Source organism: Apus apus, chromosome 25 (genome assembly GCF_020740795.1).
Source record: "Apus apus isolate bApuApu2 chromosome 25, bApuApu2.pri.cur, whole genome shotgun sequence".
Classification (NCBI taxonomy): Eukaryota; Metazoa; Chordata; class Aves; order Apodiformes; family Apodidae; genus Apus; species Apus apus.
Genome location: NC_067306.1, coordinates 1,182,682 through 1,200,765, shown reverse-complemented (window position 1 = coordinate 1,200,765; position 18,084 = coordinate 1,182,682). Strand labels below are relative to the sequence as shown.

Here is an 18,084-nt window from a genome sequence, read left to right as displayed (position 1 = left end):
AAAATGCCACCAGGCTTGACTAAAAGCCTTTTCCATTGATAATTTGATGCCTTCTCACTTTTTTTTGTTTTGCAGGCTTCATTAAAGAAAACACTGAACTGAAGCATTTTGTACGTGGAAGCATCGAATTCAAACTTTCACAGCCATCTACCAAAATAACTATCATTCCTGTGTTGGCTGGTTCCATATTTGTTATGCAAATACCACTTCATCATTTCTGGACACTGGCAGGGTCTGGGGCTGCACGAGAAGCACCATTTAGCTCATGACCAGAGGCTTGGCCACAGCTCCTGATCTCGAGCGTCTCATGATGTGCAACGTGGCCAAATCCAAACCCCTCTGCTCCCTGTTCAGCTGCTCCCCGACTGGTTTTATAACACTCACTCTGGAAACAAAACATTCCCACTTGTGAGAACTTAGAAGTCATTAAAAAAGTCTTCCAAAACATGCAACTGACTTAAAAAACACCAAACCCCAACCCAACCCCCGCACAACAAAGCACCTGTACTTAAAAGTCATGAAGTGCCATTATTTTTCGGCCAACAGGATATGCCCGGCTCTTACTTTCAGTCTTTCTCACAGCCAGCGGCAGGAATATTTGTTGGGTTTGGTGGGGTTTTTTTAAGCCGAAAGAGCCTGGTCCCGCAAGGAGCCGCCCGGGACCCGCAGCCCCGCACGCGGCTCCGGGCTCCCCCGCCCCGTCGAGCCGGCCCGGCCGGCGCTGCCGTTCGGGGCCCGGTTCAGCACCCCGAGCACAGCCCGGGCCTGAACCTCTTCCCTCCTCCCCCCGCAGTTTCCTCCCCTTGCTCACGCAGCTGGAGACGAGCCCAAAACCACCGCGACGCGGAGTCTCGGGGGGGGCGGCCAAGGAGACCCCCCCCCCCCGGGGCTGGCAGGGCTGCGGGGCACTAACAGGTGTGAGAAGAGGATGGAAAAGCATGGGGGGGGGGGGGGGGGGGGGGTGAGGAGAGACAGGAGAGGTGAGGAGGGAGGAGCTGGGGACCCCCCGGCCCCGGCCCCGCGCGGGGGGACGCGCGCCCGGCGCCGGTTGCGGCGGTTGGGGCGGGGGCGGCATGGCCGGGGCCGGGGGGTCGCGCTGCCCCCCGGGGCGGCTCCTGCGGGCCCTGGCGCTGCTGGTGACCGGCTTGGGAGCCCTGAGCGGAGGTAGGGAGGGAGGGAGCGAGCGGCGGGGACATCCCCGAGGGCGGCCGTGGGGCGGGGGGCACCCCTGGGAGGGCAGCTGCGCTCTGCAGGACACTCCCGGCGGCAGAGGACGGGAAAGCCCTTCCCAGAAGGGAAGGTTCGGGTCCCCCTGCCCGCCTCCCTCTCACCCCAGCCCTGCCTGCCAGGGCTGCCTTATCTGCCACCACGGCCTGGAAAAACCCTCAGAGCCCAGCAGAGACAGGATGATTTCCAGATCTCCGGAGGGCTCTCACAACAGGAACCCTCGTGCCTAGCCATCTGCCCACTGATTTCCAAAAGGCAAAGGCCTGAAGGCTCAGCACCCTCCCAGTCTCCCTGTTGCCCCATCCTGCTTCTCCTCAGGGTCATCTTGAAGAGCCTGAGCTTTCCAGTTAGACTTTGTAACTGGTTTATTGGCTTTTTGTAAAGAGAAAGGCTCAGCTAGGCTAGAACCTGCTGTATCAAGACAGATTTGCAACCTGGGCACTAAAGCAACAAAACCCAGCAACAAGTGGGGAGGCCCTTGGCTTTAAGGTGTGGGGAGAGAGAAAGAGGCCAGAGAAACACTCCATGGAACAAAGTAAACAGGGTGACAATTACACATTTCTGATTCTCGCAGTTAAATTCTGAGTCCTTTTCCCTACAGTGAGAGCTGTACCTCAGCAAGAGCAATATCCTGTTGATCTGATGAGACATAACTATATTTATGGTGACAGCAAACATGAAGGTAAACTTGTCTGTTCTAGATACATATATAGGTCTTACTAGACTTTTAAAATGGAGTTTTAAGTACAGTGATCATGGTGTAGACCCTGCTACACATGAAAGTGACACAACCAAGCTCAGCTGGACAGTGCTGGAGACTCCAGAACATGATCTGGATAGTGCACAGGAAGGGGGGGATGTTCAAAAATAGATTTGTCCCACAGTGCTACTATAAAGCACTTCTGAAAATTTAAATAACGGTCCCACTCTGCAAAAAGCTCAAGATCTGCTGTTGTGACATGATCTGTGTGTCCCCTACACAGTCAGCACCAACCACACTGGGGACAGTTCTGTGGTATTAATAAAAGATTAACCTTGCACTTTTCAGGGCCATACATGAAAAACAAACTTTGCATGACATTAAATAGGTGTTTTGAAATGAGTATTTGGGTGATTTGGTTCAGTATAAGCATTTCCCATCACTTACCTTAGTGTCTTGCATTGCAGTGAACGTGTATGTCAAGGTGTCCTCAAACAGCCCAGTTCTAGTGTGTATGAATTTGGCTCTTTCTCAGGAAGAACTGATAGATCCCAAGTACCTCTGGATTGGTCCAAATGGAAAGAAGCTAAAAGGTCAGTCACCTTGTTTGGACTAGAAAGGACTTCCACCCTCCCTCCCTTCACCACTTTTTCCCCAGTCACCAACAACTTCACAAATTTAGAAGCAGCCTCTGCCCTGGGGGTGGGGGGGGAGGAATCAGGAAAATATGCTGAGATGGAGAAACAGTTTCTCTCTTTTCTTTTTACAAGGCAAAAAGCCAACCACACGTGGCTGAGTAGATCACTGTGCATGAAATCACATATTTGCCTGGTTTCTGTGGATGCCACCCTGCAATAGGACAGGGGGTCCAAATAGTCACTTGGTCCTTTGTGACATTTTCCCACAAGCTCTGAGCTGACAGGAGGTTTCTCTTCTTTAGTGTTTTCAAACGCTTGAGGTTGGAGGAGACTTGCAATGAGTCCTGAAGGTCATCAGTTCTAGACTTAAGACAAACCAGTGTCCTTACAGGCAGGAGCAGTATCTGATCTCCCAGCCTTCTCAAGGAGCAGAGCATCAGCAACTGAGCATTTCCAGTCATCAAGTGTTTCCTGTTTCTGTTCTAGAGGAAAAACATGTGGAACTTGAAGAAACAGGAAAGCTGATTCTGATGGACTTCAAGGAGTGGATGTCTGGAGCCTACACTTGCACTCTTTTTCACAAAATCATGCCAACTATAAGACAAGAAGGGAGAGAAAAGGCTGAGACATACAGATTTATGGTATATGGTAAGATGGGCAACTTACTGGGACCCTCATGCTCGTGGCCTTTGTGGTTGGGTGGGTTTGTGAAGGCTTGATTAAAAAAATTAGTTAAGATTTTATCCCAGAATAGAACATTTTTACATGTGAGCACACACACACTCCCCCAGTTTTGGGAAAGGTTTTAAGCAGCTGCTGCCAGGAATATACAGCAACTCAGAATAAAATAATCTCTGCTCTTAAGAACAAAGTGAACTCCAACAATTCCAGTTATATCCAAGGTCTGAGAGGAAGCTGCTGAGACAGAGATTCCCAAAGGGAACATCTGCTGGTGCAGAAGGAGCCCCTTGCAGCACCTGAGCCCCCTTCCAATATCCCCCCCCACCTGCAAAATAACATTCCAGACCCAGCTGAGGAGCCCTGACTCCTACAATCCTTCCAGGAACCATCCAGCCCCACACTGGAATGGCACAGAGTGTTTCTGCACAGCCCCAGCCCGTGGCAGTTCCACACCTTCCCAGACCTGCCAGTGCTCTGCTCTTTCACTGTTTGCCCCTTTTTTTTGTTTGGTCCCTGGGAGCAGAGCCTCCCAACACAAACACTTCCATTCCTCTGCGTTTCAAACATCCCTGGCTATGTGAGTCAGCTCTGGCAGGGCCAGATTTGTTCTGTTCTGGTTAATGAGTGTTATTTATTTGTTTACTTTTGAATAAAAGCCTGTATCTCAGACACAAAGGACACGATGGAGACGGTAAGTTTCTGCAGGAGATCCCTCTAGTGATTACAGCCCAGAACTCACACAAACCCTTTCCTTCAAGCCTACAGGGAAGCTGACCACACATACCAGGGGTTTGCTCACTTCGTTACAAAGACGTGTGAGCTGGCAGCCAACGAGGAGTTCTTTGAGAAGCTGAAGAAAATGTTAAATGACCTGATCTCTGATCTGACCTGTCACCTCGCAGAGTCATCCTACAGATGCCACTATATCAGGACACCAGAACAAGGTCTCCAGCACGAGCTGTTTGTCAGCTTCCAAGGTAACAGAGCTCCGGGGCCGCTGGGGAGGGATCATTTATTTTTACAACCAACCTGAGAGTACTGTAAACAAGAGGCAAGTGCACCTCTGAAGGTGGTTTCCCTGCTTTCTTTCAGAGTCCCTGTATTTTTTCTTACTAGCCCACAGATGGAGCTAAAATGCAGTTTATATGTTGAGTTTGTAGGACTGGACTTGGTGCAACCTGAGGGAGAAATGTTATTTTGTGGTGCTCACTCAGGAAGGACTGTTGGGAGGAGGCAGCAGATAAGATGCCACATTTTTGTCATGACTGTAACTGCAAAAGGAAAACTATTCATTTTTTTTGCCATTATTTTATTTTATTTTTTAATAAGTCTGTGACCTCTGTGGTTTTGCTTAATTCTAGGAAACTGCTCAGAGGTTAAAAGCAAGAGCCTCACAGGTCCCTTTTGGTAACACTGGTGTGGCCTTGCAAAACACCTTCAATCAACCCAGGTGGCTGCCCTAATTTAGAGATGGTTTATCACTGAGGAAAGGAAATTATTCATTAACACTTTGACCACATTCTCTCCTGTATCTGTTGTCATCATGTGCCAAGAGGGAACCATCCAACAGGTTATGGAACAGTTTTGTGGCCTTTTCCCCCTCACTAAAGTCACAAATAATTCAGAGCAAACTGAGGACCCAAAGGTTTTAAGTTTACACAAGACTAGTCCTAACCTGAGGGTACCCTGTGAGAACGTGGTTCCCTTCTTCCTGCCAGCTCAGCACATAGTTCCCCCATTATTTTATGCTTTGACCTCTGACTCTTACTGGAACAAAGTGATTTAAGTAACTGGAGAGAAACCACCAGCACCAAACCTGGGAGGTTTCCCCCCCCCTTTTGTCACTCACTCATTTTTCATCACCCAAAAACACCCAGCCAGAACTTTTGCAAAACATGATCTTGACCACAAAGTGACAAGTGAAAGAAAAAAAACACCCATTCTTCACAAATTAGAGGCAAAATTAAGAGAGTAGGATGAGCACAGGGAGGCCCTGAGAGCAGAATGGGATTTATTGATGTCTCTGAAGTGACCCTGCAAGCACCTGCTTGAGGGACTGAGCTCGATGTAGTTTGTTCTTCACCACGTGTCTCTTTTTTTCCCCAAACCCACAGTCAACCCTTTTGCACCAGGATGGGAAGAAGTTTGCCACCAGGCCCCCTCTGATTGTCAAGACGTGACAAACATGAGAGTTCACAAGGTTTGTCTCAGCCACCCTTGGGTCATCCCTGCCTGTTTAACACACGTTTCTGCCTCAGCAGCTACAGATGGTAGTAATCCAGTAATCCAGCTTCACCCCGATTTGATGGGATGAATGTCATTATAAATGACAACTCATGGATTTCAAATAATTCCCTTCAGGATGGAAAGCTGTTTTTAAAGGTCAAAGTGATCCAAACAGTTTTAAAAAATAAATAATCAGGCTTATTATTCCCTTTATATTTACCTCTAAGAGTAAAGAATTGTAAACCTGAATATTCCCATCAGTGTACTGACCCTCCAGTTCTCTAAATTAAATCTCTTATTTATGAGTTGATAAATTGAATACAATTTAGCCTAAACCTCTTCTCTGACTTCTGGATGTTAATAAATGCAATCAGATTGTACCTGGGGCTGGTCCCAGGCCCCCTGAACCCCAAGGACAACTCCCAGTTAAGGTGACAAGTGGGGAATCAGGACAACAAGGTATTTACTGACATTTTCAAGCCCAAGAAGAGCCAGCTCATTGTTTTATTCTTCTAATGTTTCTGGACTTTAGGCAAGAGATCGAATTCAAGAGGTTTTCAAGAAGATGACATCTGTTTTGGCGGAGTTTGAAACTGTTCCTTCAATTCACTACGTGGACAAGAGTTTCTCAGTGTTTCCCATCGACAGTTGTCGACCAGGTTTTGGGAAGAACAACCTCACCCACAGGCTCTGTGCCAACTGCTGTGGTAAGGGCCAAGCACAGGATTTGATCTGGTCCCAGGTTTCTCTGGGGAGAGGTCAGTAAAAGATCAGTGTCAAGCAGAGGTATTTCCATTCTGCTTTTGGAAAAGCCACTGATAGGAACAGCAAAACGAGCTGGTGGTGCTTGTTGGTGTCTCCAGATGGAGTGAGTGGAAGTGGTGAAGTGTGTTTTTTTTTTTCCTTCCAAGTCACTGGTGAGTGACTCTGCTCAGGATACAGAGCAAATTAGAAAGTCACCCTAATGGCAGAGCTGCTGGAACACTCTCAGCTGTGCCAAAAGGCCCTTTGCCAGCAGCACCTCCTGCTAGTGCTGGAGCTGGGGGGTGTAACGAGGGGCAACCCCAGGAACTTGGGAAGAATGAGCTCTGGGAAGGCCCATGGAGGGGTGGGGGGGCTGAGACTCCAACTCTGTTCTATTCACAGTTGTTTGTGAGCCTGGAACTTACAGTCCTAACAACGATGTGACCTGCCAGATTTGTGCAAAGCCTGAAGTCCAGAAGTACGGAGCAAGACACTGCTAATGGAGCAGTGACAGACCTGGAAAGCTGGAGAGCAGCTGTGTGAGCAGAACAAGCTTTGCTGGTTTTGTGATGTTCTTTTCATTTTTAGCTGCTGGTTCTGGAATTCCACATTCCTGTTGAACAACTGCAAAACAGCCTCCATTCATGCACCTCTAGGTTTTCTGCATTCAGAGACCACTTGAGACTGTAAAAATGGTGCCTAAAACAAAGTGTTCACACAAGGTGAAATAATTCAGTGAAAAGGACATTTGTCACGTGGCTGAGAGTGCCAAGAGTCTGTTTCTTGGTGGTGACACCAGACACACCACAGCTTTGAGCTGCAGTTTGCTCAGAGAACATAAAGGAGCTATAAACAATTCAGGGAGAGGTGGCAGAGAGTGGTGGTGGAATTATGTGCCATAATGCCAGAGTCTCTGTGAGCAATTTCTAGCAGATACTAATAGAAGTATTTAATCTTTGTGATTTAAAAGCATTAAATGCCCTTGCCTTTGCTTTTCAGTTTCTTTCTGTCTGAAATGTTCCAGCCAGCCCTGTGCTAAACTGGAAACAGCACTTGTGAGAATGGTTTGGGTGGGAGGGACCTCAAAGATCAGCCAGTTCCAGAGGGTCAGCAAGTCTCCATGGCCAGAGAGAGGGTTAATAACAAGGTCTAAAGCCCAGCATTCAGGAGAATGCCAGACCCAGCTCTCCTGGTTCTCTTCTTGTCCACTGCTCCCCAGAAGGAGCCGGGGGGAGTGGGGAGGCTGTGGAGCCTCCTCCCCCTGCTTGTTGCTGCCTCTCTCAGCTGCATCACATCCCGGTGGCAGAGCCCTGCTGGCCCCAGGTGCTGGACAAGCAGATGATCCTCAGACACAAGCTGTACATTCCCAGCAAGTTCACTGGATGAGTAACAAGTCAGGATGCAAATTGCCAAAGCACTGAGATAATGGAAAAGGGTTCTCTCCAGAGCAGACACTCTGGGATCTGCTTTTGAAGGGTACCTGCTGGATCTGCAGCAATCCATCATTTTGCTCATAAAGCACAATTAAGAAAGATTCTTTTACTACTTCCAAGAGCTTCACAAGTTACCCTGACTTCTCCCCAGCCCCTGCAGGGTGCTGAGCTCCCCGCAGGCTCCTCAGGCCATGGCAGAGTTACTAGAATTTTCAGGACTTGTTTTCAAGCCTTGGGAGCTGCTCCCTGCCAGCAGCTGCTGCCTCCCAGCCTCCCCGTGTCCAGCCCAGCTTCCCAGCACAGAGCCATTCCCTTCTCTTTTGCACTACGTGGGACTAAGTCAAGCAAGACAAGCCCCTCCTTCTCCATCACTACAACTTCTTATGGCATCTAGAAATTCCTTGGTGGGTATTCATCCAAAAATCGACCAGATTCAACCCAGTTTAACTTATCCATTTTGACAGGAACACAGCAGGAGGTGGGGGGGGAACACAGACCACGCTCTGAGCTTTCCAGCATCATTACTTATTAAATACTGACAAAATGTACTGAAATGAGCAGTTAAAGTGCCCCAAGGCCGCTGATCTCCAGTGCCAACTGGACACCGTGTGGCTCAGGCTCCCACAGATCAGAGACAGGCTCAGCAGGGGCTGCCCGTGTCCCGTGGCCTGTTTCATGGCAGAGGAATGACAGAGAAATGCCAGGGGCATAAATTGTCCTTTGGGAAAAGAAGCACTCAGTAGGTACTAAGTGCAGTGGTGAGACAGAAGTGAACACACTCCCTGCTCCTAAAACCTGGAGCTATAGGAAGCTCTCAAAGTGCCTCAAGTCTTTCCACAAGACTTAAAAGTAGAACAATAGGTCAAATATTTCCACGTTGCACTGCAGAGGAGTTTGTGTCATTAATTCTGTGCAGACTTTCCTGACAAACTGATGTGAAATGGTTCCCTCTGACCTTCCCTGTGCAAGTTCTCTCGCTCCACCCAGAGCTCCCCCCCTTGCCTCTGACATCCCAAATGCAGCAGGATCTTCGATTCACACCCCACCTTCCCTCACTGCTCCTGGCTCTTCCCCATGGCTGTGTCCTTGTCACACCACAGGCTTCACAAGCTCCTGGCACCAGCTCTCACCTCACCCCTGCCTCCTACCATTGCTCTCCACCTCCCCCAGCTGGAGCAGCTCACCAGGAACTGCTGGAACCTTCCTCACTGCTTTAAATCCTCATTTATTTTTGCTCCACTCCATTTTTATACACCCTTCTCTTGAGGTGTGGGAGCCCCTGGGTGGCTCAGCCCTGTAAATCCCAGCTTTAACCTGCCCCCACCACCCAGCTCTCACCTCTTTCCACAAGGGACAATTCCAGCACCTCAAAAGTACTAAAGAATTCACACAAATTATAAACATAGAACTTAAAACTTCCCATCCCCTTCTCCAGTCTTCCACCCTCCCCACCAGCAGCACACAAGGACAACAACCACCTTCCAGCTGGAAGCCTCAGCCCATTGTTCTACCATCAGAGCTGCTTTGACCCACCCCAGAACAAACCAGTTGAGAAACAAGGAGCAACCACATCATCAAGCACTCACCACCACGATGGCCATGGAACCACATCCACCAGGATGATGATGACACCTCTGATCCAGTGGGAATGTTGTCTCCCAGCACCCCAGAACATTTCCACCAGCCCAAAGCAAGCTGGGCTTCCAAAGTCAAACCAACAGGAGTCAAACAGGTCACAGGGCTGCCCAGGACACCAGCACAGCCTCCAGCTTTCCCAGACATACTGGAACATGCCAGCCTGGCCAGGCAAATTTAAGGAGAAGGGCTGTGGGGTGGGAGGGAGGAGCAGAACCAGGTGCTCTGGGATCAAATCCTGACAATTCATCACACCTGGGATGGGGGGGAGGGTCTGAGACAAGGAAACAGGGGGTGCAGTCCCAGATAATCCATCCCCTGGAAATTCACAGTCCAGGAGGTGCTTTGGTTGAAAATGTCTTGAAACTGAAGCCTGGCCAAGAGCCACAGGTGTCATTGTCCCCAAGAACCTATAACTGGCACTGTGGGTGCTCCGGGCTGGGTGGCACGGGGACATCCTGGGATGCAGCTCTGGGCAAGGAGGAGGGATGAACCATCAAGGGCATGGGCAGAGCCAAGGCAGGGAGCTGAAAGACAAAGGCCCTTCCTCAGTGGGACCTGTCATTTATATAAAATTACAGATCTTTTCCAGCGCTCTGCTGAACCGGAACCAGGGGGGGAAAAAAAATCAAGTGAACTTGTGCTGTTTCCTGGCACCTAAATCCCAGCCTGGAGCCAGGCCCTGGGTGCCACAGCCCAGCCCAGCTCCCACAGGATGGGCACCAGCCCCTGGGGGTGCCGGCAGCCCCGCGGCTCCCACCCAGGCAGGGAAGTGCCTGGAAAGCCAGAGATTCCCTCGGGATCCCTGGGCAGGTGCCCTCTTTTATTAACAGGGACAATCTGATCTTTAAAGCCCAGCGATGCGGGAGCTGCTCCCAGCCGGTTCGGGCTGAGCTCCTCGCCAAGGCCCCGGCAGAGACGCTGAGATTTTCAGCCCTGCTGTGGTTTCCTCTCCACTGAAATTAAATTTCCTCCTGCCCAAGTCCAGCGACCACATTTTCTGCCCAGCACCGATCCCGTAGCAAGCAACCTCATTGGATTAATGAGGCCTCTGCAGGCAGTGAATAAGTGTGATTCATTATTGGCAGCAGCGCCGCTGTAAATGGATTTTTTATGGTGAAAATAAATAAATAAGTCGACAGAACTGAAGGGCCGTTGATGAAGTGTAGCCCAGCTTTAATCACGGGGTAATTACTGCCATCAGTTCTAATTATTTATAAATATTTTTATAATTGTGGAAATTAAACAATTAGACATCCTTCCTTCCCTCCTCTAAATCTAATCAGTGAGAAGTTCAGGATGTGATCTGGGGCCGTGGATGCTGAGGGAAAAAACCTGCCTTGCCTTCCCCCCAAAACACAAGCCCTGCAGAAGGTGAGGAGAGACAGGCCCTGCCTGCCTGGGATGCCTCTGCTGCCCTCCTGGCTTCCCAGTTCTCAAATCTCGTCCCAGTGACACGTTTTCCTCCCTTGGAGGAGCAGGACCAGGCTCCAGGAATGACCCACCCGGGGCACAGCACCTGGGAAGTCCAGATGGGAGATGTACCAGCCCCAGGGAGGTCACACTGCTGGTTCTCCTGCTGCTGATCCCAGCAGATAAATCCAGAGTACATCAGGAACAGATTATTCAGAAATGCTGTATTAAAATGGATGATTATGTTGCCTTGGTTGAGGAAAAGTGTTGGCTCCAACCCCGAGCCCCTTGAACCCACCAAGACCGAAATATTCCCGTAATCCTGGTTTTCTGTTCTTCCCCATTCCCTGCAATACCTGATTAAATACCCGATTTCCCCCCCATTCCCAGACCAAGTCATCTTCCCAAAGCTTAGTGCAGGTTTTTATGACCCAGGAGGAGACAGAGCTGGGGACAAGACCTGCAGGACACCAGGCAGTGCTGGCCCTGCCACGCGGAGCAGCCGCTGGGCCTGGGGACAGTCTCAGGGGACCTCCTGAGATTCCCTGGCGGCCACCACCCCCCAAGGACGGCTGCCACTGTCCCCTCCCCGGCCAACTCAAGGCTTGGAGCAGCTTGGAGACACTTTCCTGAGTCCAGTCCTGTGTGGGGACACCGGCAGGACCCCAGGGAGTCCCAGCCCCGCGGACATGGGGACAGCCGGGGTGCCCGGCCCGCTGCCCCCCAGCCCTCCCCAGCTGCTCCCGGGGTAGCGGGAGGAGGGTCCCCGGGGAGGGAAGCGGGGAGGGCACAGCAGCCATCTGCTCGGGAGCCTGCGGGCTGCGGGCTGTCGCGGCCGTGCTGCGTCTGGAGGCAGCCGAGTGACACACGAGGTTAATGTCCCCCGAGCAGGAGCTGTCGCTCCGTGTTAGGTCCCAGGTTTCACCCTTGGTGGCACCAGACTTCGGTGAGCACCGCACAGGGAAAGGTGCTGGGGACCGGGGGGACCGCGAGCACCCGGGAGGGGTTGTCCCTCCTGGCCGTCGAGGTCCCTGTCCCCTGTGCCACGCGGTGCCCAGGTCTGGGGCGGTGGGGAGCGGAGCTGGAGCCCCGAGGGGTCCTGGCGGGGCACGGCCCGGGGCCGCGGCCGCGCTGGCAGGAGCCGAGCCCGGGGTGTCCGTTTCCCGCAGGCGGGGCCGGGTTACCGCAGCGCCCGGGATCACGTTTCCCAGAGCCCGGGAGCACCGGCTGAGCCTGACCCGGCGCTGGGAACGCAGGGAGGGCTGTGGAAGCCCCTTGTTCTTCCCTTGCAGCCTGGATGTCCCCGTGGCCCGGGGTGCTCCGGGGCCCCCACGGACACACACACACACCCCACGCGGCTCCAAAGTAAAAGCAATTTTATTGTGGTATAAAGTAAGAACGTAAAAGGTCCCTTAAACAAAACACAGATGGGGGCAGAGGGTCCCGGGCGTCCCCGAGCGCCACGGGCATGAGAGCAGTGCCTCGGTCCAGTCCCCCCCAGCCCCTTTTCTCCGCAGCTGGTTGTAGGGGGGGTCGGGGGGAGCTGCCGTGGGGCTGCGGGTCTGGCTGGGAGCTGGGGCTGAGGCGCTTGTGTGATGGGAGCCCCTGGTCTGCAGGGGGAAGGAGGCACTTGTGGGGGGGTGCGATGGGCACCGCCCCTGCCAGCCCCAGCACACGGCCCCGGGGGGACAGGCAGCAACGGGGGGCTGAGCCCTGCCCCCCCAAACGCTGCCTGCACCAAGGGGCTGAAGTTGGTCCCAGCAATAAGACCTCATCATGCCAGGTTGGCTGGAGCCAGATCTGGCCTGGCATGGGGCATGTTCAGGCAGCTTTGGTTGGTGCTCTTGGTGAATTAAGGCAACTTAGCTTCAGTTGGTATTTAAAAAAAAAAAAGGGCAAAACCAGCAAAACCAGCTCTCCTGGGGACCAGACACCCGGTTGGAAGAGCCTGGATCTGCTCTAGCTTTGCTCTGAGTCGCCGCTTCGACTTTGCACGCCCAAAGGTGGGCACGGACCCCCACCCACACTGGTCTCACTTCTGCCAACAACGTCAGGGACTCTGGGGCATTTTAGGGAAGAATCAGGCTCCTGCCAGCGGCGTGGGAGTGGGGAGAGGGCGGAGGAGCCACGACAGCTCCTTCCATCCCCACTCCCCGTCACAGTGACCGGTCACAGCCTGGTGAGTCCCGGCAGGAGAGGTGGGAGCTCTCCTGGGTGCCAGGTCAGAGCAGGCTGGGGTGCTGCAAACACCCACCTGCGCAGTCCCCGGGGAGCACTGAGGGGAAACCTGCTCCCCCCAACATCCCAGCAGGGCTGGACCCACCGCCTGGACCCCTCAGTTCCCCTCCAGCAGCACCCACATCCCTCAGCAGCTCCCAGTTGCTTCTTATTCCCCATTTGCCTCTCACAGGAATGTGTGCTCTGATGGGGAAGGGGCTGGGGCTGCCCCCAGACACCCCATCTCCCAGTAGGGCCCCCAGGCCCCTCACTCTGCCTGGCCCAGGGGTGCCAGGAAGGGAGTGGGGAACAGTGGGGGCTGAGACAGGAGATGAGGCAGCACCACTCAGTGCAATTGCTGGAGCAGGACACCCCCAGACCTGCCTCTTGCCTTTCCCAATGCATGTGTCCCCACCTCCCACCCTGCCCTTTGGTCCTGCTGGGCTGTGGTCACAACCTGTCACTCTCCCAGGGCTGGTGACCCACCAGGACACTGGCCTGGTGGCTGTACCGCTCCTCCCCACAGCCAGCCCTGCCTGCCACCCATCCAGGCAGGGAGCCAGGCCTGTGCTTCCCACGGGAGCACAGGGAACATCCCTCGGGCAGCAGAGGGAAAGCCAGGGAGGGATTAAAACACCCATTTTGTTAATGCCCCAAGGGATCATTGCAAAGGAAATATAAAAATGTTAAATGAAGTCTGGATGCCCAGGTGGGCTGGAGCAGCAGCCGCACCCCGGGGGGTGCTCGGGGGTCTCTCTGGTTCTTTGGAGAGCAGAGGCAGCAGCAGGTGCTGCAGCTGCTCCGTGCCCACCCGTAACCACCCCCACCCGCAGCTGCTTTGCCAGAGCCGGGCGCTCCCTGGCCCGGTGCTCCCTGGCCATGGCTCCCGTTGCCAGATGCCGCTTCCCCAAGGAGAACAAAACGGATCTGTGACTGTTCCTGTGCAGTGACTGTGGCTCCTGGCAGCTCCTGCCCTCCCCCAGCTCCGCGGGTCCCCGTGTCCTGCGGGAAGCCGGTGCCTCACACCACGGTGCTGATGGTGGACGACTCCTCCGACCTCCGCTGCTTGCTGGGCAGGGACTTGAGATACTCCAGGTGCCTCCGGGCATCCTCCTGGTTCTGCCGCACGTAGTAGACCAGGTAGGAGATCACCATGGCGAACCAGCCGAACATGGTGACCAGCATGGCGATGTCCGTGGTCTTTTTGTACAGGTTGCAGAAGTCCGTGTCAGCCATCACCTGCAGGAAAGCTTTGCCCACGTGCTCCTCCTGCACCGAGGAGTGGCAGATGATGCCGCCCGAGGAGCCGGCTGCCAGGTCCACTGCGCGGACCAGCTCCTGCAGCCGACAGTCACACTGCCAGGGGTTGTTGGAGAGGTTGACCTTGGCCTTCAGGTTGCTAAAGGTGTCTTTGCTGACTGACACCAGTCTGTTGGAAGACAAATCCAGAGACAGGAGGTGCTCTGCCAGGCCCTGGAAAGCCCCGCTCTCGATGCTGGCGATGGCGTTGTGGGACAGATCCAGCTCCAGCAGGAGGGGTAGGTCCCGGAAGGCATCACGGGGCAGAAATGGGATTCGATTGGAATCTAGGTAGAGCTTGTTGGTGTCGTTGGGGATGTCCCTGGGGACCTCGGTCAGCTGAGCGTTGCTGCAGCGGAAGGTCTTCAGCCCCTCCTCTTCTGAGGGGTAACAGCCCTTGGGGAAGGCGGTGGCTGAGCGGAGGCTGGAGGCCAGGAGGAGGCTCTGCAGGAGCAGCCACATGGTCACAGAGCGGAGCAGGACCCGCTCCGTCACCGCCATGGTGCTGTGCTGGCTTTGTCACGCGGCCACTGGCCCAGTGGCTCTCACCTGTGGTGTTTTCAGCTGGACTCAGTGCATCTGAGATGGAGACAGCAAAGGGACAGGGTCAGGCCAGGAGTGCCAGGAGGCAGAACTGCTGCTGTGCCAGCTGTGAGCATCACGTCTGCCCTGGTGCAGGGACAGCCCACACGGCTCACACATCCCCCCATCCCCTGCCATCAGAGCCAGGCCCAGGGCTCCTGCTCGGCAGGATCAGACCCAAGGGGCCGAGCAGAGGCACGTCTGTTCTCGGCAGCTGGACTGTAACAAACGGGGACAGCTCAGGCCGAGCCAGAGGCGGGGGTGAACTGCTGCCCCGCCAAGGTCACCGGCGGTTTGGTCACTCGCTCAGAGGCTGATCCATCCCGCGGCAGCAGCCGCCGAGCCCTGGCTCCGGCCAAGCAGCCGCTGGCTCCAGGCAGCCCCCGGGGAACGTGGTGGAAAACGTGTGAGCAGAGGCCAAGCAGGTTCCCATTCCCTGGCCCTGCTCCTGGCAGTGCCCGGGGCACACGCAGACACACGCGGAGTTTTCCCCTTTGGAGCGGCACAGGTGGGTGGCCGGGCACCACTGTCCCCTGCCCGATGCCACCCTGGCTGCCCCCACCACCCTGTAACCATAGTCCCCATCCAGCCCTTTATCCGGAGGGGAAAAACGTCAGCAGGAAAGAAACAAAAACAGAAAAAGGAAATTCACTGGAGCTGAGCGTGCCGCGAGTTCCCAGGGTGGTGGCAGCAGATAAGGGCCAGGTCCGAGCGCGGGAGCGCGCTGCCCGCCCGTCCCAGCCGCGGGTCCCGCCGCGTCCGGGGGCTCCAGAGCGTCCCCAGCAGGGCTGGGATGGCAGAGCCGCTGAGGAGGGATGGGAGAGCTCTCCCCACCGTCCCCGGCTTCAAGTCACCAGCGTACCAGGGTGTCTGTCCCATGGCACCTTGTCAGGCAAAGCTCTGTGACGCAGGAAGCCCCGAGCTGGCCAGCTGGGCACCTCCTGGGCAAGCCCACCTGCTGCGCCTATCCCCCCCCAGAGCACCGTGCCACCAGCAGACCTGATCTGGACGAAAACTAGAGCTCCCCAGCGAGGGGTAGAGGTGCCAACCCACGGGTGGCCCTGGGGGACCCCAGCCTAGGCGAGCACCCTGACTGCCAAGCACCATCACACCAAAACACCCCAAGGTCACACCAGCGTGGAGCCCACCCCCGTGCTGCCACCTCTCCCGGCTCCTCAAGGTGCCCGAGTGGGGATCAGGGCTCAGAGCAGCCAAAGGGGACCAGGAACCCCCACTCCACAGCTGCGGGGGGGCGGGGGTGGGCGGGCACGACTAGCCCCCCACGTCTGCCAGAAGAAACCTTGGGCAAACACTGGCCCTGGGGACCACCCTCCCGCTGCCGGGGGCGAGCACAGAGCCGGGAAAACCCACCGGGCTGAGCCCGGAGCCAGGACAGGGTCTGCAAGACCCGGGGGGCCGGGGCATCCCCACGGATGGGATGCGGTCCCCCAGAGCCCCACATTGGGCTCGGAGGGTCCCCAGCTGCGGTGCCCCGGACGCCGCTAGGACGGACACTACCAGCCCCTGCCACAGCGGCGGGGTCCACAGCCCGCAGCAGGACACGGGGGTCCCCAGCCCGGCCCCGGTGGTCGCCGCCAGCACTGGGGAGGGCGGTTGAAGTGCGGGTGCTGCGGCGGTGGTGCTGTGCGGGCGGCAGGACCCGCCGTGCCACCGGGGCAGCCGGGGATGCCCGGGGTTCCCCCCGGCCTCGCTCAGCACCGGGGGCGTCGCGGGCGAGGGAAGCCCCGGTGCTTCCCTGGGGGAAGCTCAGCTCGGCGCGGTGCTGCCGGGAACACCCCCCCTCCCGGACCCGCCTCCCGCCCTGCCCGCTCCCGGCGCCGGGATACCGGGGGGGATCCCGATGAGGACTCACCTGCCGTGCTCAGCCCCGGTGGAGCGGCCCCGCGCCCCGGGCCGGAGCGGCCGCGCCCCGCGCAGCGCGGCGGGCCCGGAGCCGGCGGCGGCGGGGCCGGTGGGCGGGATCCTCCGCCCGGGCCTCCCCGGGGCTCCCCGCCCCCGGCCCGCCCCGCCGCGGGGGCCGTACAGCCCCGAGCACCCCCGGCCCCACACCGGGTCCTCTCCAGCCAACCGCCCCCGGGAGACGCTCTGCCCCGAGACCGCAGCCCGGGGCAGGGGGAGGGAACAGGGGAGACCCGGTGAGGATCTGTCGGGACCCCCGAGTCCGGGTCAGCCGATGCCAGCGGCTCCCGGTGGGCTCCGAGCCCCCAGCCCCACCGCGTCCCACCCCCGACCCCGTGGGGGAGCAGCCCCGACGACCCCTGCCCGCCCCGTCTCCCCGGGCGCTGTGCACCCCCCGCTCTGCCCCCCGCCGCTCCCCGCCGCCCCCAACCCCACGGGGGGAGCAGGACTTCATCCCCCTCCCAACTCCGGGGTCAAGGTGCCCCTCCCGCCCGCAGTCTCCGCGCCTGGTACCGGCATCGCTTACTCGGGGAAACCCGAGCCGCGGCAGGAGGCGGGGGCCAAGAGCCTGGTGCCCTGGGTGGGGGGAACAGGAGCGGGCCCCCAGCCCAGCCCCGAGCTGCCCAAGTCGGGGGTCGCTGGGCTGGGCAGGGACTCGGTGCCGCGTGGGGCCCCGGGACACCGGCGGGGCCTGCTCAGGACCATGGAGAGCGGCCGCCGTTACCGGGGCCCCGGGACCGCCTCCCTCCCCGCAGCAGTGGGGCTCGCCCCGGCGGGACACCGGCACCGGGCACCGGGCACAGGCACCGGGGCCGTGCCCTTGCCGTGCCGCAGCAAGGACGGCGTCGGCCGCCCGCCGCCCGGCCCCGGTGGCGGGAGAGCCCGGCCCTGCGCAGAGACATTCTCCCGCTACTCGGGGAGGATAAACCGTTTACCGGACGTCTGGCCTGGATCTCCACTCAATTAGGAGAACCAAACCTGACAGGAGAGGAGCAGCCGGGCAGGGCTGGAGCCAGACACTCCCCCGGGACCCCTACACTGCCCCAGGGCACCCCCGCCTCCCCGGGACCCCTGCGCTGCCTCTCGGACCCCCATGCTTACCCAGCGCCGGGCTGGGCAGGGGGTCACCAAGGCAGGACCCATGACCGGTGCTCTTGGACTCATTCCCTGGCATCTCCGCCTTTGGCAGGAGGTCCCAGCGCCACTGGAGCTGTGCACGGAGTGGGAGCAGTGCTGGGACCAGCTCCGGGTGACCCAGGCACCTGCCATGGGACAAGGCCTGCGGGGACGAGGCAGAGGCCGGGGCTTGGGGAGTGCTTGAGCTTTCAGCCCAGGGAGGAGATGGGTCCCTCCCTGGAATTGTCCAAGG

At 56.8% G+C, this 18,084-nt stretch overlaps 3 protein-coding genes across 3 annotated transcripts; 2 read left to right on the top strand and 1 right to left on the bottom strand.

The window, feature by feature from the left end:
* The first annotated feature begins 1,073 nt into the window (after positions 1 to 1,073).
* Positions 1,074 to 6,716, top strand: ZPBP2 (zona pellucida binding protein 2). Its single transcript, XM_051640077.1, has 8 exons — positions 1,074 to 1,164; positions 1,829 to 1,909; positions 2,395 to 2,520; positions 3,052 to 3,213; positions 4,005 to 4,223; positions 5,361 to 5,446; positions 6,005 to 6,179; positions 6,619 to 6,716. Exons 1-8 carry the CDS (start codon positions 1,074 to 1,076, stop codon positions 6,714 to 6,716), a joined length of 1,038 nt encoding a protein of 345 aa, XP_051496037.1.
* Positions 6,717 to 12,058: 5,342 nt separating this feature from the next.
* Positions 12,059 to 16,727, bottom strand: LRRC3C (leucine rich repeat containing 3C). The gene is made up of 2 exons (XM_051640152.1): positions 16,669 to 16,727; positions 12,059 to 14,792 (listed from the first exon to the last, which is right to left on the bottom strand). Exon 2 carries the CDS (start codon positions 14,712 to 14,714, stop codon positions 13,935 to 13,937), a length of 780 nt encoding a protein of 259 aa, XP_051496112.1. The 5' UTR covers positions 14,715 to 14,792; positions 16,669 to 16,727; the 3' UTR covers positions 12,059 to 13,934.
* Positions 16,657 to 17,682, top strand: LOC127394234 (translation initiation factor IF-2-like). The gene has a single exon (XM_051640076.1). It carries the CDS (start codon positions 16,657 to 16,659, stop codon positions 17,680 to 17,682), a length of 1,026 nt encoding a protein of 341 aa, XP_051496036.1.
* The last annotated feature ends 402 nt before the right edge of the window (positions 17,683 to 18,084 follow it).

Coding starts and splice junctions, on each gene's coding strand:
- ZPBP2 (XM_051640077.1), top strand. CDS start 1,074: ATGGCCGGGGCCGGGGGGTCGCGCTGCCCCCCGGGGCGGCTCCTGCGG. Junction 1,165..1,828: donor CTTGGGAGCCCTGAGCGGAG/GTAGGGAGGGAG, acceptor TTTTCCCTACAG/TGAGAGCTGTACCTCAGCAA. Junction 2,521..3,051: donor AAATGGAAAGAAGCTAAAAG/GTCAGTCACCTT, acceptor TTTCTGTTCTAG/AGGAAAAACATGTGGAACTT.
- LRRC3C (XM_051640152.1), bottom strand. CDS start 14,714: ATGGCGGTGACGGAGCGGGTCCTGCTCCGCTCTGTGACCATGTGGCTG.
- LOC127394234 (XM_051640076.1), top strand. CDS start 16,657: ATGAGGACTCACCTGCCGTGCTCAGCCCCGGTGGAGCGGCCCCGCGCC.